Below are 22,470 nucleotides of genomic sequence, written 5' to 3'. Positions count from 1 at the left end.
ACCGCCCACATCACACGCTCCTGCAGACCCGGGTCTCCACCCACCCGAGCCCTGAGCGCCAGCGGGTCCTCCCCCAAGAACCCGCCCTCCCCCCAGCCCCTTCTCGGCTGAGGCAGCTCCGTGGTGGCCGCTCTTCCGGCCCACGCCCAGCCCATCAGGACACCTGTCAGCGCTCCTTCGCTGCATGTGCAGAATCCCACCCCTCGCACCCTCAGCCGCCACCCCCCATCCGAGTCCCTGTCACCTTGTCCAGACTGCAGAAGCGGCCCATCCCCGATGAGCCCCTGGGCCGGGGTCCCCTGCAGAACAGGAGGCAGGCTCGGAGCCCCGCCAGGGCCCTGCTGTGCCCCGAGCCCGGCCTGCGCGCTCATCAGCAGGTCACTTACTTAAGAGCCCGCCGCACACACTGAGTGCCGGCTGCCTCTCCCACACGCACACGCGCAAACACACACGCACACTCACGGGCACTCGGGCGCACTGTAATGCCAGCTACATGGGGCAGTCGGTTCTGTGGGCTGACTAGCCCAAGCACCAGGTGTGGAGCCCAGCACACAGTGGGTGCTTAATAAAGGTTTGCCTGTTTTATGGCCCATTCCCAGCTCAGAATCCCTCTGGCCCCTCGGGTCCTTCCAGCTCTGGGACACTCGCAGGGGTCTCTACCCTCCAGCACACGAGCCAGGGTGACCCTCCTGGGGCACATCTCATCCTGCTCCTCCCACCCCCAGCCCTTCTGGGGTGCCCCAGGGCCTTATGGTGACCTGCAAGGCCCTCCGAGATCGGGGCTTCACCGCCCCTCTCCAGACTCAACCCCACCAAGGGTTCTCACTTCTAAACACCCCAAGCTTTGGCCTTGTCCATGCTCTTCCCTCCGCCTGGCGTGCCCTTCCCACACCCGCCAGTTTGCATTCACCTCCTCTGAGAAGCCCTCCTCCAGCCCCACCTCAGATTCCTTCTCGGCCTGGCTCAGCCATTCCTAGCAGAGTTTCTCGAGGGGCCCCGGAGGCTGTGGACGCCCTGGGGTCGAGCATGGGCTCTGGGGGGACGCAGAGAGTTTGTTGAGCGGCTAAGTGAGCGGGTGAGCCCCACAGGACTGCAGCCGAAGCCATCGCTGTGGAGAAGGAACCCGGTCCCAGGGCAGGACTCCGGGTGCCCGGCTCCTCACCTGGCCCGCGGGCCGCTTTCCCACAGTCCCTCGGGACCAGGAAGCTGCCCGCCCTCCCCGAGCCGCTCGGCAGGGGCTAGGCTGGGTCCGACTGCCTCTGCTCGCTTCGCACCACCTGTAGGCCTGTGACGCAGGAGGAAGGAGAGGTGAGTAACCAGCCCCTTCCCGCCACCCCACGAGCTCCCCAGAGCCCTGGGCAGGCTGGAGACGCCCACCCCCTGCCCGGGAAACCGAGGGGGCACCAGTTGATGCTCCAAGCTCCTGGCAAGCCTGTGGGAAGCAGCCAGGCCGGGGCCCTGTCAACCCCGGGGCTCTGGAGCCTCCTGGGAACAGTCCCTCGTCCCTGCCTCCTCGGATCAGGGAACCATAGGCGCCCCCCTCCCCCAAGAGCCCCGAATCTAAGACACCTGAGCCTCTGCCACGCCCCTTCCCCGGGCCAGCGCCCTGGCAGCCCTTCCAGGTAAGCAGGGCTGGTGGCAGGCCTGGGCCTGGGCTGTCTTGCTCTCAATACCTCTGAGGTTGGCAGAGAGCCGGGCACTCTGTCCTCAGGTACAAACGCATGTCCCCCACGGGCAATGTTCAGACTGAAACCTTCCTCTCACTCAGCCCTCTGCCGACTCTGGGCCGCCGCCCAGCCCCTAAAGGCACTGTGAGTGGTGCTGGGGCTCCCAGCTCCGCCCTTGCCCACTGGCACATTGGCCTGCTCCAGGCCCTCCAGGGGGACTGGGCACCACAGGACCGGCTCCCAGGCTGTCTGCCCCACCAGTCTCAGGCCCCTTGCGGTTTTCTGCCCTTCTGAGCTGTAGTTGGCACCTATCAGAGGGGACTTTGGTTTTGAAATCTGGGCCTGTGGCCTGGCTCTGAGCTGCTGGGCAGGGGGTGACTAGGTCCCAGGTGGGCATCTGGTTACTTCACTGGGGAACTGTGGCCAGAGGAAGCTGAGTCTGTGGCTCCCCAGGGCTCCAGCAGGGGCTCCCTGAGCCTGGAAAGCCCCCAGCCCCTTGCCAGCCCCCCCCCCAGCCGTCTGCCAGCCCCAAAAGCCCTGCAGAGGGACCTCTCGAAGCCACCTGTATCTTCATAGCAAGTGGCTCTGGTGGCCCCAACGGAGGGAGCGGGAGCGGGATCACCACATTGTGACTTGGGGAAACTGACATCCCTCTTCCTTCCACAAGCTCCCTGGTGTGGGGAGAGGTTCCCAGAAATGCTCGTTTCCTCTGGGTCTCTGGCCCCTCCCTTCCCCTTCCCTCCACCCCCCTCCCTCTCCCTTTCCCTACTCCAGGCCCGCACTGGACACCCCGTGCTGCTGGAGGGGGTCAGATTTCCTGCCTCCCGTGGGAACTGGGAGATATGGGAGCCGGGAGAGCCTGGGCAAAGTCAAGCCCAGGGGGGAGGCAGCCGAGGGGAATGCCCGGGCTGTGGGGTGGGGCCCGCCGGGGGAGTGTCGGGCTCAGGCCAATGAGAGCAAGGAGGCTGCACACAGGCAAGGACAGGGACTGGGGTGTCCCTGAGAGGGTGGGTGTCCCTGGTCTCCCTGGGAGGGCCGGAGTCTCAGGTCAACCAGAGAGGGTGGGACCACCAGCCCAGCTCCAATGGGCCGGGTTTGAATTCACCCAGGAGGACTCACTGCGCCGCACCAGTGCCCAGGCTGAACCCTGCCAAGACAGGTACCCCGGTCACTGGGGTGAGGGCAGCCCCTGCCCAGCCAGATGCCCCTGACCTGCCCCTATCAGCCTCTCCCCCGCCCTTCAACCTCCCTGCACCCTGAGATAGAGGGCAGTTGGGAGAAGCCCAGGGTCCCCTCCTTGCTGTCACCACTCACCTCCCACCCCACCTCTTGGCCCGGGACTCTGAAGGCCACCCTGGGGTCCAACCGTACAGTGTCCTGGTAATTTGGCAAGATGTTTCAGAGGCCTCCGTGAAGCCACAAAGGCTGGTTCCAGCTGATTAGGGCGCAGGGAGTGGACAGGGCCCTGCCTGGGGCCTGGGAGATGAGCTGTGTCCCCCACCCTATCCCACCCCCAGGCCACTCTAGAAGCTTCTTCAGGAGCTTCTCCTGAGGAGCCAGGAGAGCAGTCCTTCTAGAAGCTGCTCCGTATGGTAGGGGTGCATTGTGGGCCTAAGGAGACCCCCACCGGCACAGGGACCAAAGTCAACCCCAGATGGGAGACACCCACCTGAGCTGCAGTGAGCAACCACGCCAGGCCTTGTCTGCCTCTCAAAACGGAGTGCTGGTGCCTTCCTGTGTAAGGCATGTGGGCACTGAGCCTGTCCCGTGCTGTGGGGGGTCCCCAGTTCTATGGGGGCTGTGTGCCCAGACACCAGGAGTTGTCGGTTGTGGAGGGGGAGAGCCACCTACCAGGTTCTCCCCAAGGTCCCACAGAAGGTGGCTGGAGAGCCTGGCTGGGGGTCCCACAGCAACGTATTCTCCCTGCAGGGCAGCTCTGCCAGGCCAGGTGCCAATGCCTCCTGCCCAGTGACTCCACACCCTCACCCAGAACAACAGGACTTTGCCCTGTGCCAGGTCTGCCAGCCTCCTGCTCAGATCCCTGCAAGGTCTCCTGCAGCGCCTGCCCAGGATGCAGGGAGCCAGGGACCCCTGGGGCCAGGGCCAGTCCCCTGCTGGGATGGGTGCCCTGGGCCGGCCCTGGGTCATCCGGCTCACCTACCTGCTGACCACCCTGAACCTCACCTGCCTCTTCCTGCAGTTCTCTGTCCTGCCGGTAAGCACCTCCTCCCAGGCAGCCCGGCCGCCAGGCCACCAGCCTGCTGTCACCGTCCCTGTCATCCATGGGCAACAGCCGGGGTCGGGGGTGGGAACCCAATGCGTCCCTGGCCCCTCGCCCTGGGGGGCCCTTGCCACACTGGAGCTGAGTGACACCCCATCAGCTCGTCCTGAGCTCGGCTGCACGGCCGGCCCTGGGGAGGGGCTCAGGGGAGCCACCCCTCCAGACTCAGCTGTCTGTCCCTCCCACCCCACTTGGGACTTTTGCCCTATTGATCCCGCACCCCCCTTCCTCCCCACACACCTGCTCAGCTCACTTCCTAGCTGCACTCGGTCCTCTGCTCGAGCTCACCCGGGACAGGCCCTCCGGACACCTGCCTGGCACCTGCAGCCCCTTCCCTCCATCCCTGGGCCCAGGTGGTCAGCCCTCGGCCGCTTGCCCACAGTCCACGGCCTGTTCCAAGGTCTTAGATGACCTCTGTCTCCCCACCAGGAGGTGAGGGTGGCACAGGGCCTATCTCACTCCTCCTCTGCCGCCTGCCCTGGGCTGGAACTGCCTGACCCACCAGCCCTTCATCCCCCTGCACCCTTGTTTATTTGTTCAAAACACCCTGGGGAGCTGCCCCACAGGCTCTCACCCCTACCCAGCAACAGCACCCAGGGGGCTTTGGAGGTGCCAGAGCCCCAGGGGTCCTTTCCTGTCTGGTCTGGGTGGGGCCATGACACGAGCCCCCGGGCTCTATCAAAAGTTCCCCACCTGGGCCTGGAGATCCGGGTGGGAATGGGTATGGCCTTTGTCACCATTCGGGCACTGGCAGGGGCTCCAGGGCAATCGCCAGCCCAGCACCCACCCCCTCCAGGTCCAGCTCCCTTCCACCAATGGCCTGGCCCAAGCCCACCTCCTGTGATGTCCTCACCATAAAACGGGTCCCACCCCTCCCTCAGAGGGTTGGTGTGGGGAGTGATGAGTGAACAGCTATCACCCTTAGAAGACCTGGGCACCGCAGAGCAGCTCCCGGGGGAGGGTGCGTAGTTGGTCAATGTTTTGCGCTGAGCAACTACTATATGCGCCCTGTTCTCAGAACCGGATACAGCAGAGCACAGCACGGACTGACGGGCTGCCCCTCGCAGCTGTCGGCCACTGTGGGACGGGGGTGCCACCACAGGAAACAGTGCCAGGCAGACTGTGCACGGAGAAGGCAATGGGGGCCGGGGGACAGGGAGTGCCGGGGCCAGGCGGCGGGTTAGGTTTGGCAGGTTTGCAGTGAGGAAGGCGTCCCTAAGGAGACGACACTGAGCAAAGGCTTAAAGGAGCCAAGGAGCGAGCCTAGCCAGTGCCAAGGCCCTGGGGCAGTAACGAGGCCTGGGCCCGGAGAGCCGAGGGGAGAAAGCTGAGGCCAGGAGGGGCATGGGGGAGACTGGAGCCGGGGTCTGTGGTTAAGGCCGAGCCTCAGGGGTTGCTGGGGGATTGGACAGGGCTGTGCGAGGAAAAGGGAGGTCAGGCCGCAGGGACCTGGACCTGCACCCGTCTTGGAGGGAGGCCGGAGCCCGTTCTCGCCAGCACTGAGTGGAGAGCCAGGGGCAGTTCAGGAGAGAGGCGCTGGGACGGGTGTCACTGTGCACCCTGCCCCCCTCGGGCACGGCCGAGAGGCCCGGGTGGAATAGAAGCCTGGGCCCAACACTGGTCCCCACACGGCTTTTGTCAGGCTGGGCTCCCCGGGGAGCGAAAGTGGAGGCCAGGGTTGCAGGAAAATGTGGAGGGTCCAGAGCAGATGGGACCTCCAAGGAGGGAGGAGCTGGGGTGCTGATCTTGGGTGGTGGGGAAGGTGCAAGGGGTCAGGGTGACCTCTGGGAAGGGAAAGGGGGCGCCTGGGTGGGGTGGGGCGAGAGGGGCCAGGAAGAGGCGAGGAGGCCTGGCAGCTCTTCAGAGGGGCTCTGCAGCCCAGGGAACAAGGGGAGGGGAGAGGAAGTGTGGGAAAAGGGGGGGGCGTCCTCTATGGGAGAGAGAATGTGGGGGGAGCCCTCCCAGAGCCTGCCCTTGAGGAGGCCCAGGCTGGGATGTGCTGGGGGGAAAAGGCGGCTACAGTGGGATGCGGGCTTGCTAGGGTCATGTGCGACCACTATCCAGGTGCGCAGAGGACAGCCGGACAGCCGGGCTCAGCTGCCAGGTTAGGGGAGGAGTCAGACTGCCCCCAAACAAGGTGGCTCAGAGGATCAGAAGCTGACTGCCTCCCAGTTCTGGGGCCAGAAGTCCAAATCCAGGTGTTGCCGGCCTCCCTCTGACACCCGGAGTCGGGGGGGACCCTTCCCTCCACTCCAGCCTCTGGTGGCAGCAGACAGTCCGTGCTGGCTGTGGCCGGTGTGCTCCAGCCAGAGCCTGTGTGTCCAACCCCCCTTTACACGGGACACCGTCCCCCTGGATTGGGGCCCACCTTAACGACCTCACTGTAACTTAATTACCTCCGGAAAGACTCTATTTCCAAATGAGGTCACGTTCTGAGTACGGAAGGTCAGGACTTGAACATACCTTTGGGAAGGGGGGGTGCAAAATTCAACCCACTAAAAGCAAGATCACCGGAGGGAGGGGCCGGGAACTCGGAGGTCTGGGCAGGGTGAGGAGCAGCTGCAGGGGTACTGACGTCAAGGAGACCTGGGTCCCCACCTCCTCCGGTTCCCTGGAGGGATGCTGGTCACCTCCCCAGACGGGCCTCCTGCAGGAGGGGCTGGAGACCCACAGGCCCAGGGCCTGCTGGGAAATGAGCTGCCCCCTGGAGGTCATCCGGGCAGCTCTGAGTGAATGGAGCCAAAAGGGTGGGGGTTGGGTGCCTCTTCTCACCCATGTGAGGTGTACCCCACGGAGGGGAAAGGGGCCAGCCGCTGTCTTCACCCAGCCCTCCCCGGACCCTGGACCCAAAGGTCCCCACGGGCTCCCCACTCCAAGACCAGCACCTGGGTCCCCTCCCGGGCACAGCGCAGAACAGTCACGGGCAGGCCCACGGTCCCCTCCCAGCCTCTGCGGGGCTACCCCTTCCACTCCCTGACCACCAAGGACCCCTGATTCCAGACCCCAGGGTCCTCCCAGACCCTGACCAGGGGCCACCCCTGTGTTTCAGTACCTGTCCCGGAGGCTAGGCCTGGACTCCGTGGCCTTTGGCTATCTGCAGACCACCTTCGGGGTGCTTCAGCTGCTGGGTGGGCCCATGTTCGGCAGGTACGGTGGGCCTGCCCCACGGAGGTCACGGGCTGGGTCCTGACAGATTCCCCACCTCACGCTGGGCCTCAACGGGGCGATGGCAGCTTCCATGTCACCGAGCGACACACTGAGGCCCAGGAGAGCTTCAGTCCCTTTCAAGATGGGTGTCACCCCTGCTCCCAGGGTGTCCCCACCCAGGACTTCCGCTAGTTCTGGTTTGTGAGGATTTCATTGGTGAGACCGGCGGCTGCTGACGCCCAGCCCCACTGAGCTGGGGGCCACCTGCTACTTGCTGGCGAAGGCAGTTCCGGGCACGGGGAGCCTCCGGCCCCGCTGGTCTCATCCCCCTGCACACTCCACAGCGGACAAAGCAGTGTGGTGGCAGCCAGGTCCTTAGAGCAACTCGCAGACAAGGGGCGCTGGGCGCAGTAAACCGGGCAGACAAAGGTCCCCGAGGGGTTCAGGGCTCAGCCTGGAGCACAGGGAAGACAGGCGAAGCCTGCGACACACTTTCTGTAAAACTCGGACATCCTGGGTCCCCTCGGATCCCACAGGTTATTCTCAGACGGGGTGGGAATGCCGGGCTGGGTTGGACACCCCGAGGTCACTGACAGTTACCCCGCTGGGAGGCTGGGGGAACTGAGGCCCTGGCAGGAGGGAGGCCCAGCAGCAAAACAGGGGCCCAGACCCAGGCCTCCCCGACCCTCACAGCCCTGGGGTCTCCCTGATCAGCCCTGTGGGAGCCCCGGCAGTCCCAGGGGGTGGGCGAGGGGCCAGAGGAGGGGGAACCCTGCCCGACCACAGTGAGGGCCACAGGTGTGTCGCCCTCCAGGTTTGCAGACCAGCGCGGGGCCCGGGCGGCGTTCACCATCTCCTTCCTGGCGGCCTCGGCGCTCTACCTGCTCCTGGCGGCCGCCTGCGGCCCGGCCCTGCCCGGCGTGGCCCTGCTCTTCGCCTCGCGCCTGCCAGCCCCGCTCATGCACACGCTGCCAGGTAGGGCTAAGCAGGGCCACTGCGGGTGGGGCCGGGGGCCTGAGCCCGAGGGTGGCGCGGAGGTCACCCCAGAGATGTTAGTCTGGACCCAGAGCAAGACTGGCTGCGGGGTGGGTGGCGGCCTGGCCCGGCCCACACAGGGGCCAGCGAGGGGCCGTGCCGCTCAGCCCCCGTTTCCCCGCAGCCGCCCAGATGGTCATCACTGACCTGTCTGCGCCGGAGGAGCGGCCCGCGGCCCTGGGCCGGCTCGGCCTCTGCTTCGGCACCGGCACCATCCTCGGCTCCCTGATCGGCGGGACCCTGAGCACCACTTGCGGGTGAGTGGCGGGTGAGGACCTGGCCTGGGGGCGGGCCTGCAAGGGCGGTGGGAGTGTGGTCAGCATGGCCGAGGCCGGGTCGGCTCCGCACCTCCGCAGCCCAGGACCTGGGCCCAGCTCCGCCACCTCCCCGGCCTCAGTTTCCCCATCTGCATGCTAAGCAGGTTGGGTCTGGCGGAGGATGACCCGGTGGGAGGGGCCTGCAGTGGGGAGACGCAGCCGTCAGGGGGTGCAATCCCCGGAGATGCAGCGCAGCCCCGCCCGGTGCAGGCACAGGATCCGTCAGGCCGCTTGTCCCAGGGCACTCCCAGGCTGGGAGACTCACCCAGCCGGATGGATATTAGGAAACCTAATTTCCTAAAGGAAACCCACAGCGGGCCCTGGAGGGAACGTCCCGGGATGACTGGACGGGCACCTGGGGATGCTGAGCCCTGAGCCTCTAGAGGGCGAGGACAGCTTGTGGGTGGTTCCGTAGCTGTGAGTGAAACCAAGGCTCCATCGCCCTCCACACACACACCAGCTTTGCACACCCAGAGGTCCAAGGCCCTCCCACACCCCAGAGCCCCAGCCAGCGGTTCCCACAGCGGTTTGCAGGGTGGACCGTCCCAGGGCTCCCGCCCCGTGGCGAGGCTGCGCAGACCTGGCTGCTCCACTGGCCTGGGCACCTCAGGGAAGAGCTTAACCTCGGACCCAGATGCCTGGCCCTTAGAGGCCCAGCCTGACTCTGGAGGGAGATCAGTGCCCCCATGCGGCCCACCCCCACTGCTGCCTCCCCGGAAGAGCCCCAGCACCCCCTCAAAATCGGCTTTCTTCCCAGGAGTCAACCTTGCCCGTTGCCTTCACGCAGGCCCAGGTGCTTGGCTTGGGTCCGGCGGTGGCTGCCGGGCCCAGCTGTGGGTGGAAGCCCCGACCTGCCCTCTGGCCAGAGGCCCTGTGCCATCCGGCTCCCTCCGCCACTCCCCTGTCCCTGTCCCCAGCATTTTCATCAGGGCCTGGGTCCAGGAATCCTCCGCTAAGCGGCAGGAGGGCAGGACTCCTTCACTCATGTTCCCTCGCAATGTCTGTGGGCGCCTCCTCGGTGCCCCCGGGACCCCGGGTTCTGGGAGACAGTGGCAAACGAGACAGGCCGAGGCCTGGGACGAAATGAATACGGCACATGTTCCCATAAAGTCAGGCCGCACGCCCGGCCTCCAGGTGGTGAGGGCAGAGGCAGGAGGAGCCGTGTGCCAGTGGAAGAGCCGGGAGGGGACCGGGAGGAGCAGCGGTGGGGCCCTGGCCAGGCGGGAGCAGGCACGTGTAACCCGGCGGCTGCCTGGAGAATGTGGGAGGCCAGGGGGTGGCTACTGCACTGGGTCAGGCAGGACAGGACGGCGCCGGACCCGGGTGGCTGCCGGGTGGGGGAGAGGGCAGGGGGCAGGCTCCCGCTTGGTTCTGCTATCGGGCGGGATGCGTGTGTGAACTCAAGGCTGCGCCCACCCGGCTGGCCCTGGGGGAGCTGTGGGGAGGTCTGAGCAGCCTGGGGCACCAGGGGGTGTGGGGCCTCATTAGGCTAAGGCCGCACGGTGCCCCTGGGGGGCTGGCGGGGCGGGCCGTGGGTGAAGGAGTCCGGGCCGGGCAAGAGCAGCTGCCTGTTTCTGGTTTCTAAGCCCTGGGAGCTGGTTCCCATCGAGGGGGGGAGGGTGTCAAAAATGAGACGCGGCGAGGACCCGAAGGAAAAGAGATCTCTGAGAACATCTGGAAGCCAGGAGCATGTTGGTGGAGGAGGGAGGACCCTCTACGCCTACGAGCAAGGATTCCGCCTGCACAGGCCCTGACTCCATGAAGGATCAGGCTCAGGCCCAGGCTCAGGCTCAGGGGAAAAGGGCCTCTGTCTCCCCAGGGAGACAAGAAAGAGGGGCAGGCGCTGCAGCGAGGAGGGGGCTTCAGGGCCGTGGAGAGGGTGCAGGAGCGGGAGGGGCAGGGCAGGGAGGAGCCCCCACCCATGCCGCCCACCCTCCGGGACTTTCTCAGCCTCCCAGGCTGATGGTTTGCCTCCCAGCCCAGCTCTTGCTCCCGCTGGCACCTTCCCTCACCTTACCCGGTATTCTTGCCTGCGCCGTGGGCCCCTCAGCCCCCGCTCACTCCTAGGGGTGCTCGGGCCTCCCCTTGCCAGCCCTGCCCACCTTTCCCTCCTGTGACCACCTGCCTTTTTCTCCAGCCCAGCTGCTGACCAGAGCATCCCCAGACCACCACCGCCCCTGCCCTCACCTTCCAGAACATTCCATTAGCTTCCCTCTTTCATCCCAAGATCTGAGGCACTTTATATCCTTGGAATTTCCTTTGATGGGTGGAGAAACTGAGGTCCCAGAGAGGGTGGGGCTCCCCCGTGGAGCTCCCGGTCCTTACCCAAGGCCCAGGGGAATTGACTCCAGGACCCTAATGCCCTATGCAAAGGCCAGCACCCCATCTTGTGTCCTGCCTCCCTGCTCACCCCACCCCCATCCAGAAAGGCCCCAGGCATACCCCACCTCCACAGGGAACAGGAGGAGAGAGGAAGTGGCCCTGGCAGCCGGCTGTGTGCCCTGCACTGGTATAACTGGTTTGGGCTCATCCTGGAGCTCAGGCCTGGGAGGCCTGGCTCCCTTAGGGGCAGGAACAGTTCTGTGACTCATGGCCCTGAGCCCAGCACCTCAGCCTGGAGAAGCCTCTATGCCACCCTCCCCCAAGAGGGCCGTGTGCCTCGGGGTGGGCGCCAGCATGCAGAGCCCACTGGAGCCGGGTTCTGGGGAGCGGGTTCCAGGGTTCAAGGAAAGGTGGAGCCTCCTCTCAGGAGCTGCTGATGCTGGACGCAGGGCAGACCCTGGCCTGACTGTTGGACTTGGTGCTGGGGGTCTTTGGCTGCCCCAGCTCCTCATCAGGACACAGCCCTCCCCACCCTCTGCCCTCCAGCTCGGGGCAGGTGGGCAGGCCCTGGACCTCAGGGGTCTCGGATGCCGCCGTCAGCCTGGGCAGGGCCAAGGATGCGCTCCCCTGGGCCTTGAGCGAGAGCAGGGGCGGGGAACATCCGGCCCGAGAAACCATTGGGTCCGGCCCTGCCAAGCCAACCGCAGGCGGGCCTCGAAATTCACTAAATCTAGGAGCTTTTTTCATAGCTAATTTTTAAGTTGATAATTTTGTACGGCCCGCAAATGATGTTATAAATATCCAAGTGGCCCGTGGCAGAAAAAATGTTCCCCACCCCTAGAGGGAAGGGGGACCAGTTAGATCAAGGATGGGCGAGCTGCTGATGAGAGGGCCTCAAGCTCAGAGGAAGCAAAGGTGGGGGCTGTCCGGGCTGGAGGAGACCCCCCTCACCTCTGGGCCATCCTACCACAGCCCCCCAGCAAGTCATGGGCACAGCTAGGCCTGTGGCCCAGGACCCAAGGGCTCTGTCCCACGGAAGTGGTCAGGATTCAGGCGGATGCCCACCTGGTGGCCACTTGTATGGGCCTAGGAGGGCGTGAGTGCTGGGCTGGGGGAGCGTCTGGCCACAGACCACCATGGAGGTCAGGCAGGGCCAGGCCTTAGTGTCGCTGCAGGCATCCCAGGCACTGAGTGGCCGGTGAGTGGCCGGGCTCTGACCCCAGAGCTGGCTGCACCCTGTGGACTCGGCAGGTATTTACAGCCCTTATCCCGGGCCAGAGAACCCAGGCCTCCCCGGAAGACCTTATCCTGGTCCCAGTCAGGGCAAAGGCCTAGGAAACTCTAATCACACAGATAGGATTCCGCCTGGTAACACATCAGCTTCCCCCGGAGTTAATGAGTAGGCACTCGGGCTGCGCTGAATGTCTGTGAGACAGGAGTGACTCACCTGTCAGCCGGGCCACCTGCCCCGCCTGGTGCTCAGGTGGCTCGCCGAGGCCGGCCAGGCTTCTGCCTTCCCATCCCGGGGGATGCGCAGAGCCCGCAGACCACTTGGGGGGCCAGGCACTAGGAAGTCCACGGACGGCACTGGGGCCGAGAGTAGTGGGCTGGGACGTCAGCGTAGACCCGAGACAGGGAGCCCGCCATGGGAGGGACCGACACCATAGTGTTCCAGGCAGAGGGAAAGTCCTGCAGAAGCCCTGGGGCTGGGAGGAGCGTGGGGCCGGCCCAGAGGCCAGTGTGGTTGGAGGGGAGGGCCAGGTGCTGGGGCACACAGAGGCTGCGGGGAGCTGGGCCACACGCGGAAGCCCCAGGGAGCCTGGGTCAGGAGTGGCCCCACCGGAGTTCCATCCCAGTGGACGGAATTCCATTCCGTGGTCCTAGCCACGGTGTTCTGGGGTGTGGATCGCGTGGGGCAAGGTGCGGCCGGGTCTCCGCAGACCCCAGCCTGTCCTCCAGGTTGGACAGAAGAAGGGTGCACAGCCTGGGAGGCCCTGGGCCCCACCTGCAGCCGGGCCCGGGGACGCTGGCCACAACGGTCGGCTCTCAGAGCCTCGGAGCAGGAGGAGAGGGCGGCTCTAGCTTCGCAACGAATCTCCACCTGGAGCAGGACAGGGTCTGGCAGGCAGGACACGAGCACGGAGCCCATAGAGGGGGACAAGACCGCCAGGCCCTGCCGGCCCCCGGGGATGTCATGTGGGCCTGGAGATCGGGCAGAAAGGGGTACCACAAGGAACTTCGGACAGCCAGGCAGCCCCCAGTGTCCTGGGAGGTGGCCCTCATCTGTGTCTGAGGAAAGGCGATTCCCCCATCAGGGTGGCCACAGAGACGGACAGGACTCAGGTGCCCTTTCATGGTGTCCATGAGGCTGTCTGTCCAGCCTCCCGTCCAGCCCTCCGACCCAAAATAAAAGGGCAGGCGGACGAGACACACACACGTACTGCCCTGTGGTCGGCACTCAGTGGGTCCCAGAGCCCCATCCCAGTGACCCTGCGCCCCGAAGGTCCCCAGGGTAGGAGGCGCCCCAGCTGGGACACAGGCTGGAGGACATTCCAGCCAAGACCCTCCGTGCAGAGGCCTGGGGCGAAGTGTCCCCCGTGTTCCTCCTTTCCGCTCTCCTTGCACTTTGTCTTGGGGGAGTCGGAGAGCTCCGAGGTGGGAGGACAGCCCCCCCTCCCTCCCGGGGCCCTCGGGGTCCCTGTGCCCCTTCAGTCGCCACCACCACGCAAGGCACAATCAAGATCCCAGGAGAAGTGGCTTGGCTCCATGCCACTGCCCCTCGATTGTCACCAACCTCCCAAAATAGCCACATGAGTGGCGGCCTCTGCTCCCCCACATTTCCGGGGCATCTGGCAGAGACAGCAGGTTTTGTCCCCACCGGCCCCAAGCAGTGACGTCTGACCCTCTGAGGCCAAAGTCCTGAAGAAAGAGCCCTTCTCTCTGGGCACAGCCCCCCGGGCCGGGTGTCCCTGCTCACGTCACAGGGCAGTTCCTGCGGCCAGAGGAGAGGACTGCGGGGCCACTCAGGGGTCCCGCGCTCTCTGACCTTCAGCCTGCCGGTCCACGACCTGCCAGTCCGTGGCAAGGCCCATTTGTTTGGGACCCGGGCAGTGGGCAGGCCTGAACGACCAGCTTCGTGGGCAGTGGGCATAGACACTGTGGGTAAGGGGACAGAGACAGGCATGTGGGGGAGGGGAGGGGTCAGCGGAAGCACATGCAAGCTGGACAAGTGCCAGCTTCACCACTGTGTGAGCCTGGGCAGGTCCCAGCCCAAGAGACAAGGGGTGGCCGAGGGTCTGGACCCCACTGAGTTCCCTGGTCCCATGTGGAACAGCCCTTCCCGCCTGTGGTTCCCAGGGAGCTGTGTGTGTGTGTGTGCGTCTGTGTGTGTATGTGTGTGCGTCTGTGTGTGTACAGTGGGGAGGGGGCTCCTCCCAGGACACTGACCTCTCACTAGTGCCTGTGCCGGGAGGCCCTGACCAGGGCAGATTTCGGGACTCTGGTGAGGTCTGGGGCAGGTCTCCCCTGTCCGTGTGAATGGCTCACACATTTGTTCCAAGGTCTAATGTCCCCCGGGGTCTTGGCGCAGGGTTCCTTCCAGCCAGGCCTCCCTGCTTTCAGAGGATGGATACTGGCCATTTAATAGAGCAAGGCCTTGTCAGAGGACAAGGTGCCCACTGCGGAGGAAGGTCAGGCTCCCCAGAGAAAGGCCCTCGCAGGATGTATAGGAGCTTTCTCTGCTGCTAAAGGGAAGGGAGTTCAGCTGTGCACAGGCGTGAAGGTCAAAGCGGCCTGGCTCAGTAAGTTCTCCCCACTCCCCACCCGGGGAGGGGGCTGGGCCGGCCCTCAGGGGGAAATGGTGACAGGTTAACCCGCCAGCCCCCGTGCCTGGTTTCCAGGTGACGGCCTGCCTGGAAAGGGAGGCCCACGCCTGTCCTCGCCTTCACCTTCCGGTGGGGTCAAGGGCCAACTTTCCAGGCTGTGACTCATGGTGGGAAAGGCTTCCTTAGAAGTGAAAGCCGAGGGAACCGTGGGTCACAGAACCTTGGTGGCGGTGTGGGCAGGTGGGAAGCCGCCCGAGCGTGGTATCCCGGGATTTACAGGGCCAACCCCCTCCCAAGGTCCAGCAGCCCTGCACCCCCAGGAAGGGGGATGGGAAGGAGACTCCCGAGGCCCGCCAAGAGCAGGCCTCTCCTTGTGGCTCAGACGAGGCCACACTGAGGTCCATCCCATGGAGCTGAGATTCAAAATCAGGCCCCTGCCCAACTGACACCTCGGGCCCCAGGTTCTCTGGCCCCAATGCCGCCCAGTGTGTCTCTCCCCTCCAGCCCTGTCACCAAGGGGAACGGTCATTTTCTCAGCTGCCACTCCCCATCCCAGGAGACCCCTCCAGGCCCACCACAGGGAGGACTGAGGACCCTGGGAGCCTCAGTTTCCTCCTCTGTGAAATGGGGGGACCACTGCCCCGCCCACTTCTGTCAGCAGGCATCTGGGCAGCTCCTCCACGTGGGTTCCAGTTTCATGGGAGACGTGGCCTGCAGCTAAAGTTCGGGCCCCTAGTGACCCCTGGCGCAGTGCGGGACCCCGGGTCTCTGACACCTGCCAGGCCAGGAGCAGTGGGTGCTGTGCTCACATGCCAGGCCTGTCCTCTGGGGCCTTTCCTACCCTTTGGCCGGCTGAGAATGGACTCCCCTGGGAGAATCCGCCCCAGCCCTTCGAGGCTCACCGTCCTGGCTCTCGGACGGGGCCTACCTGCTAGGAACGCTGAAGGCCCAGCCACAGCGTGACGGTCAGGGTGAGAGCTTCAACTGTTCCTGCATCTGTCACTTAATAAATGTGCCCTGAGGGTCCCGGTCCCCGCCCTCCGGGTCACAGGCTGTGGGTGTGAGCTGTTCTCAGCAGTCGAGGCCTAAGTGTGATTGGAGGTGGAGTGGGGGAGATGCTGCAGGTGACACCTGCACCCTGGGGCTTGAGCCCTGTGTGACCATGATTGTCGCCCCCAGGATCCAGTGTCCAGCCTTCCTGGCTCTCGTGGCCAACCTCCTGGGAGCCATCCTCAGCTTCACCTGCATCCCCACCAGCACCAAAGGGGCCAGCGCCCATGCCCAGGCTGCCCAGCCAGGTGAGTCCCACCAGACACGTCGCTCCAGACGTTCAGCCAGTGTGAGCCCCGAGGCTCGGGTCCCACCAGCCGGTACCTGGACCTTCCTCCGGCCAGGCCTCCCCCAGCCATGCCCTCCCTTCAGCAGAGCCTGCCGAGACCAGGACCAGACATGTGGGACTCGAGAGGGATTCGGAGGCCGCTCAAGCCCTCCTTCCTTCCCTGAGCCCCTCAGGGTGCTGACACCGCTGGAGCCAACGTGGGGGTGGTCGCGGAGGGGACCCTCGTCAGAGGAGAGCATGGGGGCTGATTCCGAGGCAGTGGGAGTGTTTCAAGGAGACACCAGGACAGCCCTGGGAGAAGGAGTGAGCACAGGCAGGCGGGTGGGTGAGCCAGGACCCTGAGGCCCAGAGCAGCAGGGCTCTGCGGGTGCTGGCTTCTGGAGCACAGCTTGGGGTGGGTGCTGGGGTGATGGGCAGAGTGCAGCTGGGTTAGGGCATGGGGGGCTCTACGTTCGCCCCCCGAGGGGAAGCCAGGGCTCCGCAGTGGGGTAGGGCCCCTCCAAGCAGCCCAGCCTGGCTCAGAGTAGAACCCCGTGCCTCTGCCGGGGGGGGGGGGGGGGGGGGGACAGAGAGAGGCAGCGACTGGGATGAGAGGACCCAGAAGGAGGCAAGAGCAGGGCCCTGGGGTGGGGGCCTGTGAAGTGCAGAGAAGGCTGCTTACAGGAAACCCCAGGACAGTCGGGCAGAGGGGGTCACAGCCATGCTCAGCTGAGAGGCCAATGACACAGCGCTCGAAAGTGTCCCCTGGGCCAGGATGTGGTGGTCGCCCGGCACTGAGAGCGGCCCTCCTCCCCAGCGGCCGCCTCCCCTGCTGGAGCTCTCACCCGGGCCTGGGCCAGGCTGGGCACAGCTGCCCACGCAGGGAAGCTGGCGGAGAGAGGGCCTCCTTCCCCCGTGCCCAGGACCGGGCCAGGCTTTCAGAGCAGAGGCCTGTGTTTTCTGAGCACCTCTTGGAACTCTGGGGTCCCCAGGGGCTGGTGGGGTCTGCGGGCCCAGTCCTGGGGGTGGGGTGAGCTATCCGGCGCCCACCAGGAGGCCAGTGGAGAGGGGCTGCTGGTGTTACCTGCTCCTGTTCCCACGAGCAGGTGTCGGAGCCAGTGGGAGGGGGGCCGCCCCACCTCGTGGGTCTGAGGCCTCGACGCCTGCAAGCCTGGCCCGCGGCATTGAGGCCGAGGCGGGCGAGGACGTGGGCGTGGGTCTGATGGGTCTCCCTGGGTGTCCCAGGCGTTCCCAAGGCCAGCGTGTTTGACCTGAAGGCCATCACCTGCCTGCTGTTGCAGCCAGGCGTCCTGCCTGTGTTCCTTGTCAAGGTCATCTCCGGCTTCCCTTCAGGTGAGTCCCGGGCTGCGCCGGCCATGGAGAGCCTGGCACAGTTGAGAACTGGGAGCCATGAAGGGGCGTCTGTGGCCAAGGCCGCGCCCCTTCCCCCTGCCCCGTGTTTCCTGCCCCAGCGCTCTCTCTTCAAGCCTCACCTGGGCCGAATCCGGTCACACCTGTCCCAGAGGGGGAGACAATCCTGCTCGCGCAGGTGTGGTGGCACCGTGACCTCCCCTGCCTTCCAGCTGCTCAGGCCCCCTGGCCTGTGACCTCCCAATCCCCTAGGGACAGCCTGAGAGGCGGAGACAGAGTCTGAAGGTGAACTCGCCCTTGGCGGGCTCCCGTATCGGCCGCCTGGTGAGAGGTGGACCCGAGGCCGGCTCTGACCGCAGTGGTGCCCGGGGCCGCCCGCGGCCCTGCCCGGGTGCTCTCACCAGGAGGCCGGGGGTGGCGGCACAGTCAGTGAGGGGCTTTCAGGTAGAGAGCGCCCCCTGGCACAGCTGCGGGAGCTCAGGGCTGGGGGGAAGCCGGGCCTGTCTGACTCGGGCCGGCTCTGGCGCCCGGGGACTGGAACCACATCGTCAATTTCAGCAAAAGGGGCCACTGGTGGGTCTGGGGCCACATCCTCCCATATCGCCAGGCCTGGGACCCCGTCTCCCAACCGCCCTCATTAGGAAGCCCACCCTGTTGGAGGCGTGGCCCCCCAGCCCCTTCCTGCCCACGGTCACAGCAGCCCCGAGGGCAGCGTGCCCCGCGCCTGGGACCTGGCCACACGGGGAAGGTGCCCTGATCCAGCTGGGGTCACACGCTCCTCCCTGACCCAGTCGCTGTGGTCAGGGCCCCTGGGACCCTGGGTGGCCAGCAGACGGGGAAGGTGGCACAGCCTCGCAGCCTGGCAGCCCTGACACCGCCCCCTCGCCTAGGGCTCTTCATGATCATGTTCTCTGTCATCTGCATGGACTTCTTCCAGCTGGAGGCTGCCCAGGCGGGCTACCTCATGTCCTTCTTCGGGGTTCTCCTGATGGTGAGTGAGTGCCGGGTGCCAGGGTGCGCCGGAAGCTCTGGACAGGACTCGGTTTCCCGCCGGCGCTGGGCTCTGTGCAGTTACCCTCCGCTCCTGCCTCTCCGAGCCCTCTCTGCCCACCCCCCGTGGGCTCCCTCACTGGCTGTACCCAGGCCACTGCCAGCCCACCACCTGCCGGGGTCCCATCTGAGAGGGCGGCGGGGACTCCTCCCGGTGGAGGCTGGTGCACCTTTGGCCTCCTGTCCAACAGCATGTCCGGGTCCCTGGTTCCCCGAGTGTACCTCTGAGTGCCCGGTGGCAGCGGGACAGGAGGGACAGACCCAGTGCTGGGCCTAGGGAAGGAGGAGTCGGCCCTGAGTCCTGTGGGCCAGCCGTGGACAGGCCAGTTCCCCAGCGCTCCACGCCTCCGAGTCCCGGTCTGTGCCTGTCCACGAGGGAACCGCAGCACTGCCCACAGGGTCTCGTGGGGTTGGCGGGGTCAGCGAGCTGATTAGATGAGCTAATGTGGCAAAGCGCACGGAAGGGGGCCAGTACCTTGGGGGCCTTGCCAGCAGCACCCCAGCTCTGGTACCCTGCTGTCAGAGTGGGTGCTGAGCCAGCCCCAGCTCCAGGCCCAGGGCGAGCCCTGCCCATGCTCAGCCGCCCTAGCTCCTCCTGGGCATCTGGACCAGGCCCTGGGGTGACTGGGACAGGTGGCGACGCTCTGCCGCCACCCAGGACGGCTGCCTGACAGCCGGGCCGGGGGAGGGGCTATTCTGGGACCTGCTGGAGCAGGGGAGGGGCTCTTGACCTCTCCGGAAGCTGGTGGCATTCCTGCCACCTCCCAGCCATCTGCTCCCTGCCTCCTGGCCCAGGACCAGTGTAGACCTTGGTGCTGAAATAGCCTCTCCCAGGAGGACCTGCCCCCACCCACTGTGGGCAAAGCGGGCCCCAGCTCTGCAGGCAGGGCCACACTGGAGGGGAGAGAGAAACAGAGAAAACAACAACAACAGTAACGCTCCAAAGGCCCCTGAGCCTCGTTCTACACGGCTGTTCCCAGCCTGCTCGGGTCAGAGCCCAGGCCCTGGAGACCGAGCCTGGCCCTGGCTGGAGCCCGCAGACCCCTTGAGACCCGCAGGTCCCAGTGCAACCACCTCCTCTCTGAGCCCCGGTCTCCCCATCTGTGAAATGGGCGGGCCCTGCCTCCCAGGTGAGCAGACAAAGAGGGGCTGAGGAGGCGTAGTTGGGGAGAGGGGACCTGGAGGGGCCTTTGCAGGACCACGTGGGTCCCCAGGCTTGGACTCGGGGCCACACTGAACATTTTCAAATGATAAAAGGCATTTTTGCACCATAACCAGTGCATCCCCCGCCCCCGTCAGCCGTGAAGTGGCCCTTCTTGGATGTGAACACTCATCTTGCCTGAAATTAAAGAGACGGATTAGTTGTGTGAACACTAGACCTCTGAGTGGCTGGCCATGCACGTGTGTGGGTGCGTGTGCGAGTGCTTGTGTGCATGGGTGAGGCCCTCAGCCCCCCATCTCTTCAGGGACCTTGGGGCCCTCCCTTCTGCCCTGGAACTGGTCACTGCTAAGGGCTGAGCTGCAAAGGGTGTGGAGGTCCCCCAGCTGGGGGGGGTGCTAGCCAAAGTCGACCCTCCCCTTGCCCCCCCTCCCCCCGCAGGTCATCCAAGGCCTGGTCATTGGGCGGCTGAGCAGCCACTTCTCAGAAGCCGCGCTGCTCCGGGCCAGTGTGCTCGTCTTCAGCGTGACAGGACTGGCCATGGTGAGAGCACCCCCCCACCAGCTACACCCACAGAGAGCAGGGCCCCGGTCCCACTCCCCGACCCCTACGCCTGCCTGGCCTGTCCTCGAGCCCCTGGGCCCCACCGCCACCCAGGGCCACCTTTATGGGACCTAAGGGATGGGCCCTCCTGCCGTCGCCTCCTGGGGGCCCCCAATCACTGTGGCCCCTGCCCTGCCCGTGCCAGGCGCTGATGTCCAACGTCTTTCACTTCTGCCTCCTGATGCCCGGCCTGGTCTTCAGCCTGTGCACCCTTAACGTGGTCACCGACAGCATACTGACCAAAGCTGTCTCAGCCTCGGACACGGGTGAGCACAGCATGGGGCCAGGGAGGATCAGGCCTGGGAGGCCCCGGCCAGCCGCCCTGGGGCCTGCTAGTGGCTTCAGGTGGACACGGGGCAGGGTCTGCCTGACCCACTGGGTTTTGAATGGGGTGGGTGGCCTGGGGTCTTAGTGGGCAGGGTGGGGTGAGGGGTGGCAAGAGGGCTCAGGTGAGAATTCTGGCCCCCACTCAGCCCAGCCAGCCCTGCACCTTCCCCTGCAGACCAATTCAGGGCCAGACCTGGGGGATGAGAGGACGGCTTCCTGGAGGTGGCATCTGGCTTGGCTCTAAAGCATGGGCAGGATTTTACTAGAAAGGAAGAGGGAAGGATGGCATTCCCGGCTGGGCCCTAGCCAAGCAAAGGTGTGCATGTGTGGATCTGAAAGGTTCCTACTGAGGCCAGTTAGGAAGACAGCCCAGTGGGTGGGGGATGGGAGAGGGCGCCCAAAATGGGGGCTTCCTGCCAGGCCGGAGGCCAGAGCCAGCCTTCTCTTCCCTCCCAGGACAGTGCGTAGGTGCCTCCCAGGTGAACGAGTGAGTGAGTGAATGAATGAACGCACACAGCTAGTTAAATCTAGGAAGCCCCAGGCCCACTGGTGGGACAATGGGGTCCCCGACAGTGTCAGGCTTCTGTCCCCACCCAGCTGCAGGTCGAGTTCGGGGGCTCCTGTGGGCTATTTGAAAGTGGAGACATCCCCAGCAGCAGGGTTAGAAAGCTTAGGGGCCTGGCTGACCCTCAGTCCATCCATCTGTCCGTCTGGGAGGGGCTGCTGAGGTCTGGTGGTCTGATGGGAACAGGGGCAGCTGACCAGCAAGGCCGCCTCTCGGGGCGGCCTTGGGAGCCTCCAAAGCCTTTCAGACCTGTGGTTCTGTGGTCCTGGGAGGCCAGGCTGGGTCTGGAGGGCTTCCTGGAGAGGGCGGGCCAGCACTTTGGAAAGGCCAGGAGACATGGGCAGGGGAACAGGCCTGGAGAGAGGAGGGCAGGGCCTGGCCTCCCTGTGCCTGGGGCCCCACCCCTCAGCCTGGAAGGAGCAGGAGCTGGTTCCCAGCGCCAGCCTGGGAACCGGAGAGCACAGAGGGGGTGGTAAATTGCTCCCCAGTGTCTGCTCGGCGTGTGGGCGATGGGAGAGGTTGCTCTTCAGTTTCCCTCTGGCCCTGAGCCTGGGAGGGGCCTTGCCAGGCAGCTCCCGCTGACCCAGCCAGGCTTTCCAGCTGCAGCCCTGGACTCTGACCCTCATGAGGCTGGGGACAGCAGCCACCACAAGCTGACCTACGCTGGGCTCAGCTAACAAGAGGGGAGTAGAAATGGGGTGTCAGGTAACCAGGCAGCTAGGTGAACCCGGGAAGTGGGGTCAGAAGCAGTGGAGTGCCCTTCATGAGCCCCTGAAGCCCTTCCGAGCCCTGTGGGGTGCCTTCCCTCCAGTTCCTATGAGGGTGGTGAGGGCTGTGTGGGGACCCTGGGGATGCGTCGCCTGCCTTGCTCCCCGGTCCCAGCCCTCACCTGGTGGCTCACCTTTTACCGCCAGGCCCACCCCCCAGTTTCTGTAGGCTGCACACGGTCACCATCACCCTGGTGGTCTGGGAGGGTGGGGCCTGGCCCGTGACTGTGCCCAGTCCCCAGCCCCTCCTGTGCGTGGGAACTCTCTGGCAGAGGGCAGAGGTCACCAGTGTGGCCCCTTCATGGCTGAGTGGTCCACAGGGAGCACACCTGCAGGCCCTGGGGGAGGGGCTGGGGGCACAGAGGCTGCTGGGTCCAGGAAACGGGGCGGGGGTGGTGGTGGTGGGGGGGGGGGTGACGCTGAGGGACCCAGCCAGGCCTGACTCCCATCCCCCACCCCACAGGGACTATGCTGGGCCTCTGTGCCTCTGTGCAGCCGCTGACCCGCACCGTGGGGCCCACGCTGGGCGGCCTCCTGTACCGCAGCTTCGGGGTCCCCGTCTTCGGCCACGTGCAGTTTGCCGTCAACCTCATTGTCCTCCTGGTCCTCTGGAGGCAGCCTATGCCCCAGAAGATGGACAAAGTCGGGTGACCTTGGCCCCTCGGCACAGACTGGCAATAAACTCCCCTGGCACCCCTTCCAGCCTGGTTTCTGCCG

The 22,470-nt window shown here is 65.5% G+C and overlaps 1 protein-coding gene and 1 long non-coding RNA gene across 3 annotated transcripts; one reads left to right on the top strand and one right to left on the bottom strand.

Annotated features, from left to right (window-relative positions):
* Nucleotides 1-1,104: 1,104 nt before the first annotated feature.
* On the top strand, nucleotides 1,105-22,448 carry SLC67A1 (solute carrier family 67 member 1). Of its 2 annotated transcripts, none has more exons than XM_081152760.1 (11): nucleotides 1,105-1,308; nucleotides 3,597-3,882; nucleotides 6,998-7,095; nucleotides 7,910-8,070; nucleotides 8,255-8,387; nucleotides 15,773-15,891; nucleotides 17,157-17,264; nucleotides 18,173-18,273; nucleotides 19,933-20,034; nucleotides 20,240-20,360; nucleotides 22,217-22,448. In XM_081152760.1, the coding sequence occupies exons 2-11, from the start codon at nucleotides 3,739-3,741 to the stop codon at nucleotides 22,402-22,404; spliced, it is 1,275 nt and encodes a 424-aa protein (XP_081008886.1). In that variant the 5' UTR covers nucleotides 1,105-1,308; nucleotides 3,597-3,738; the 3' UTR covers nucleotides 22,405-22,448. The 2 variants fall into 2 exon arrangements, with proteins under 2 accessions (XP_081008886.1, XP_081008885.1); XM_081152759.1 differs by lacking the exon at nucleotides 1,105-1,308 and adding an exon at nucleotides 2,483-2,826.
* LOC308564479 lies at nucleotides 3,069-3,997 on the bottom strand. Its single transcript, XR_013999959.1, has 3 exons — nucleotides 3,852-3,997; nucleotides 3,519-3,590; nucleotides 3,069-3,401 (listed from the first exon to the last, which is right to left on the bottom strand). It is a non-coding gene; the product is annotated as an uncharacterized lncRNA (long non-coding RNA).
* Nucleotides 22,449-22,470: the final 22 nt, after the last annotated feature.

This window comes from Miniopterus schreibersii, assembly GCF_964146895.1.
Source record: "Miniopterus schreibersii genome assembly, chromosome: 12".
In the NCBI taxonomy this organism is placed as follows: Eukaryota; Metazoa; Chordata; class Mammalia; order Chiroptera; family Miniopteridae; genus Miniopterus; species Miniopterus schreibersii.
The sequence above is the reverse complement of the archived record's forward strand: the minus strand, read 5'-3'. Positions and strand labels throughout refer to the sequence as shown.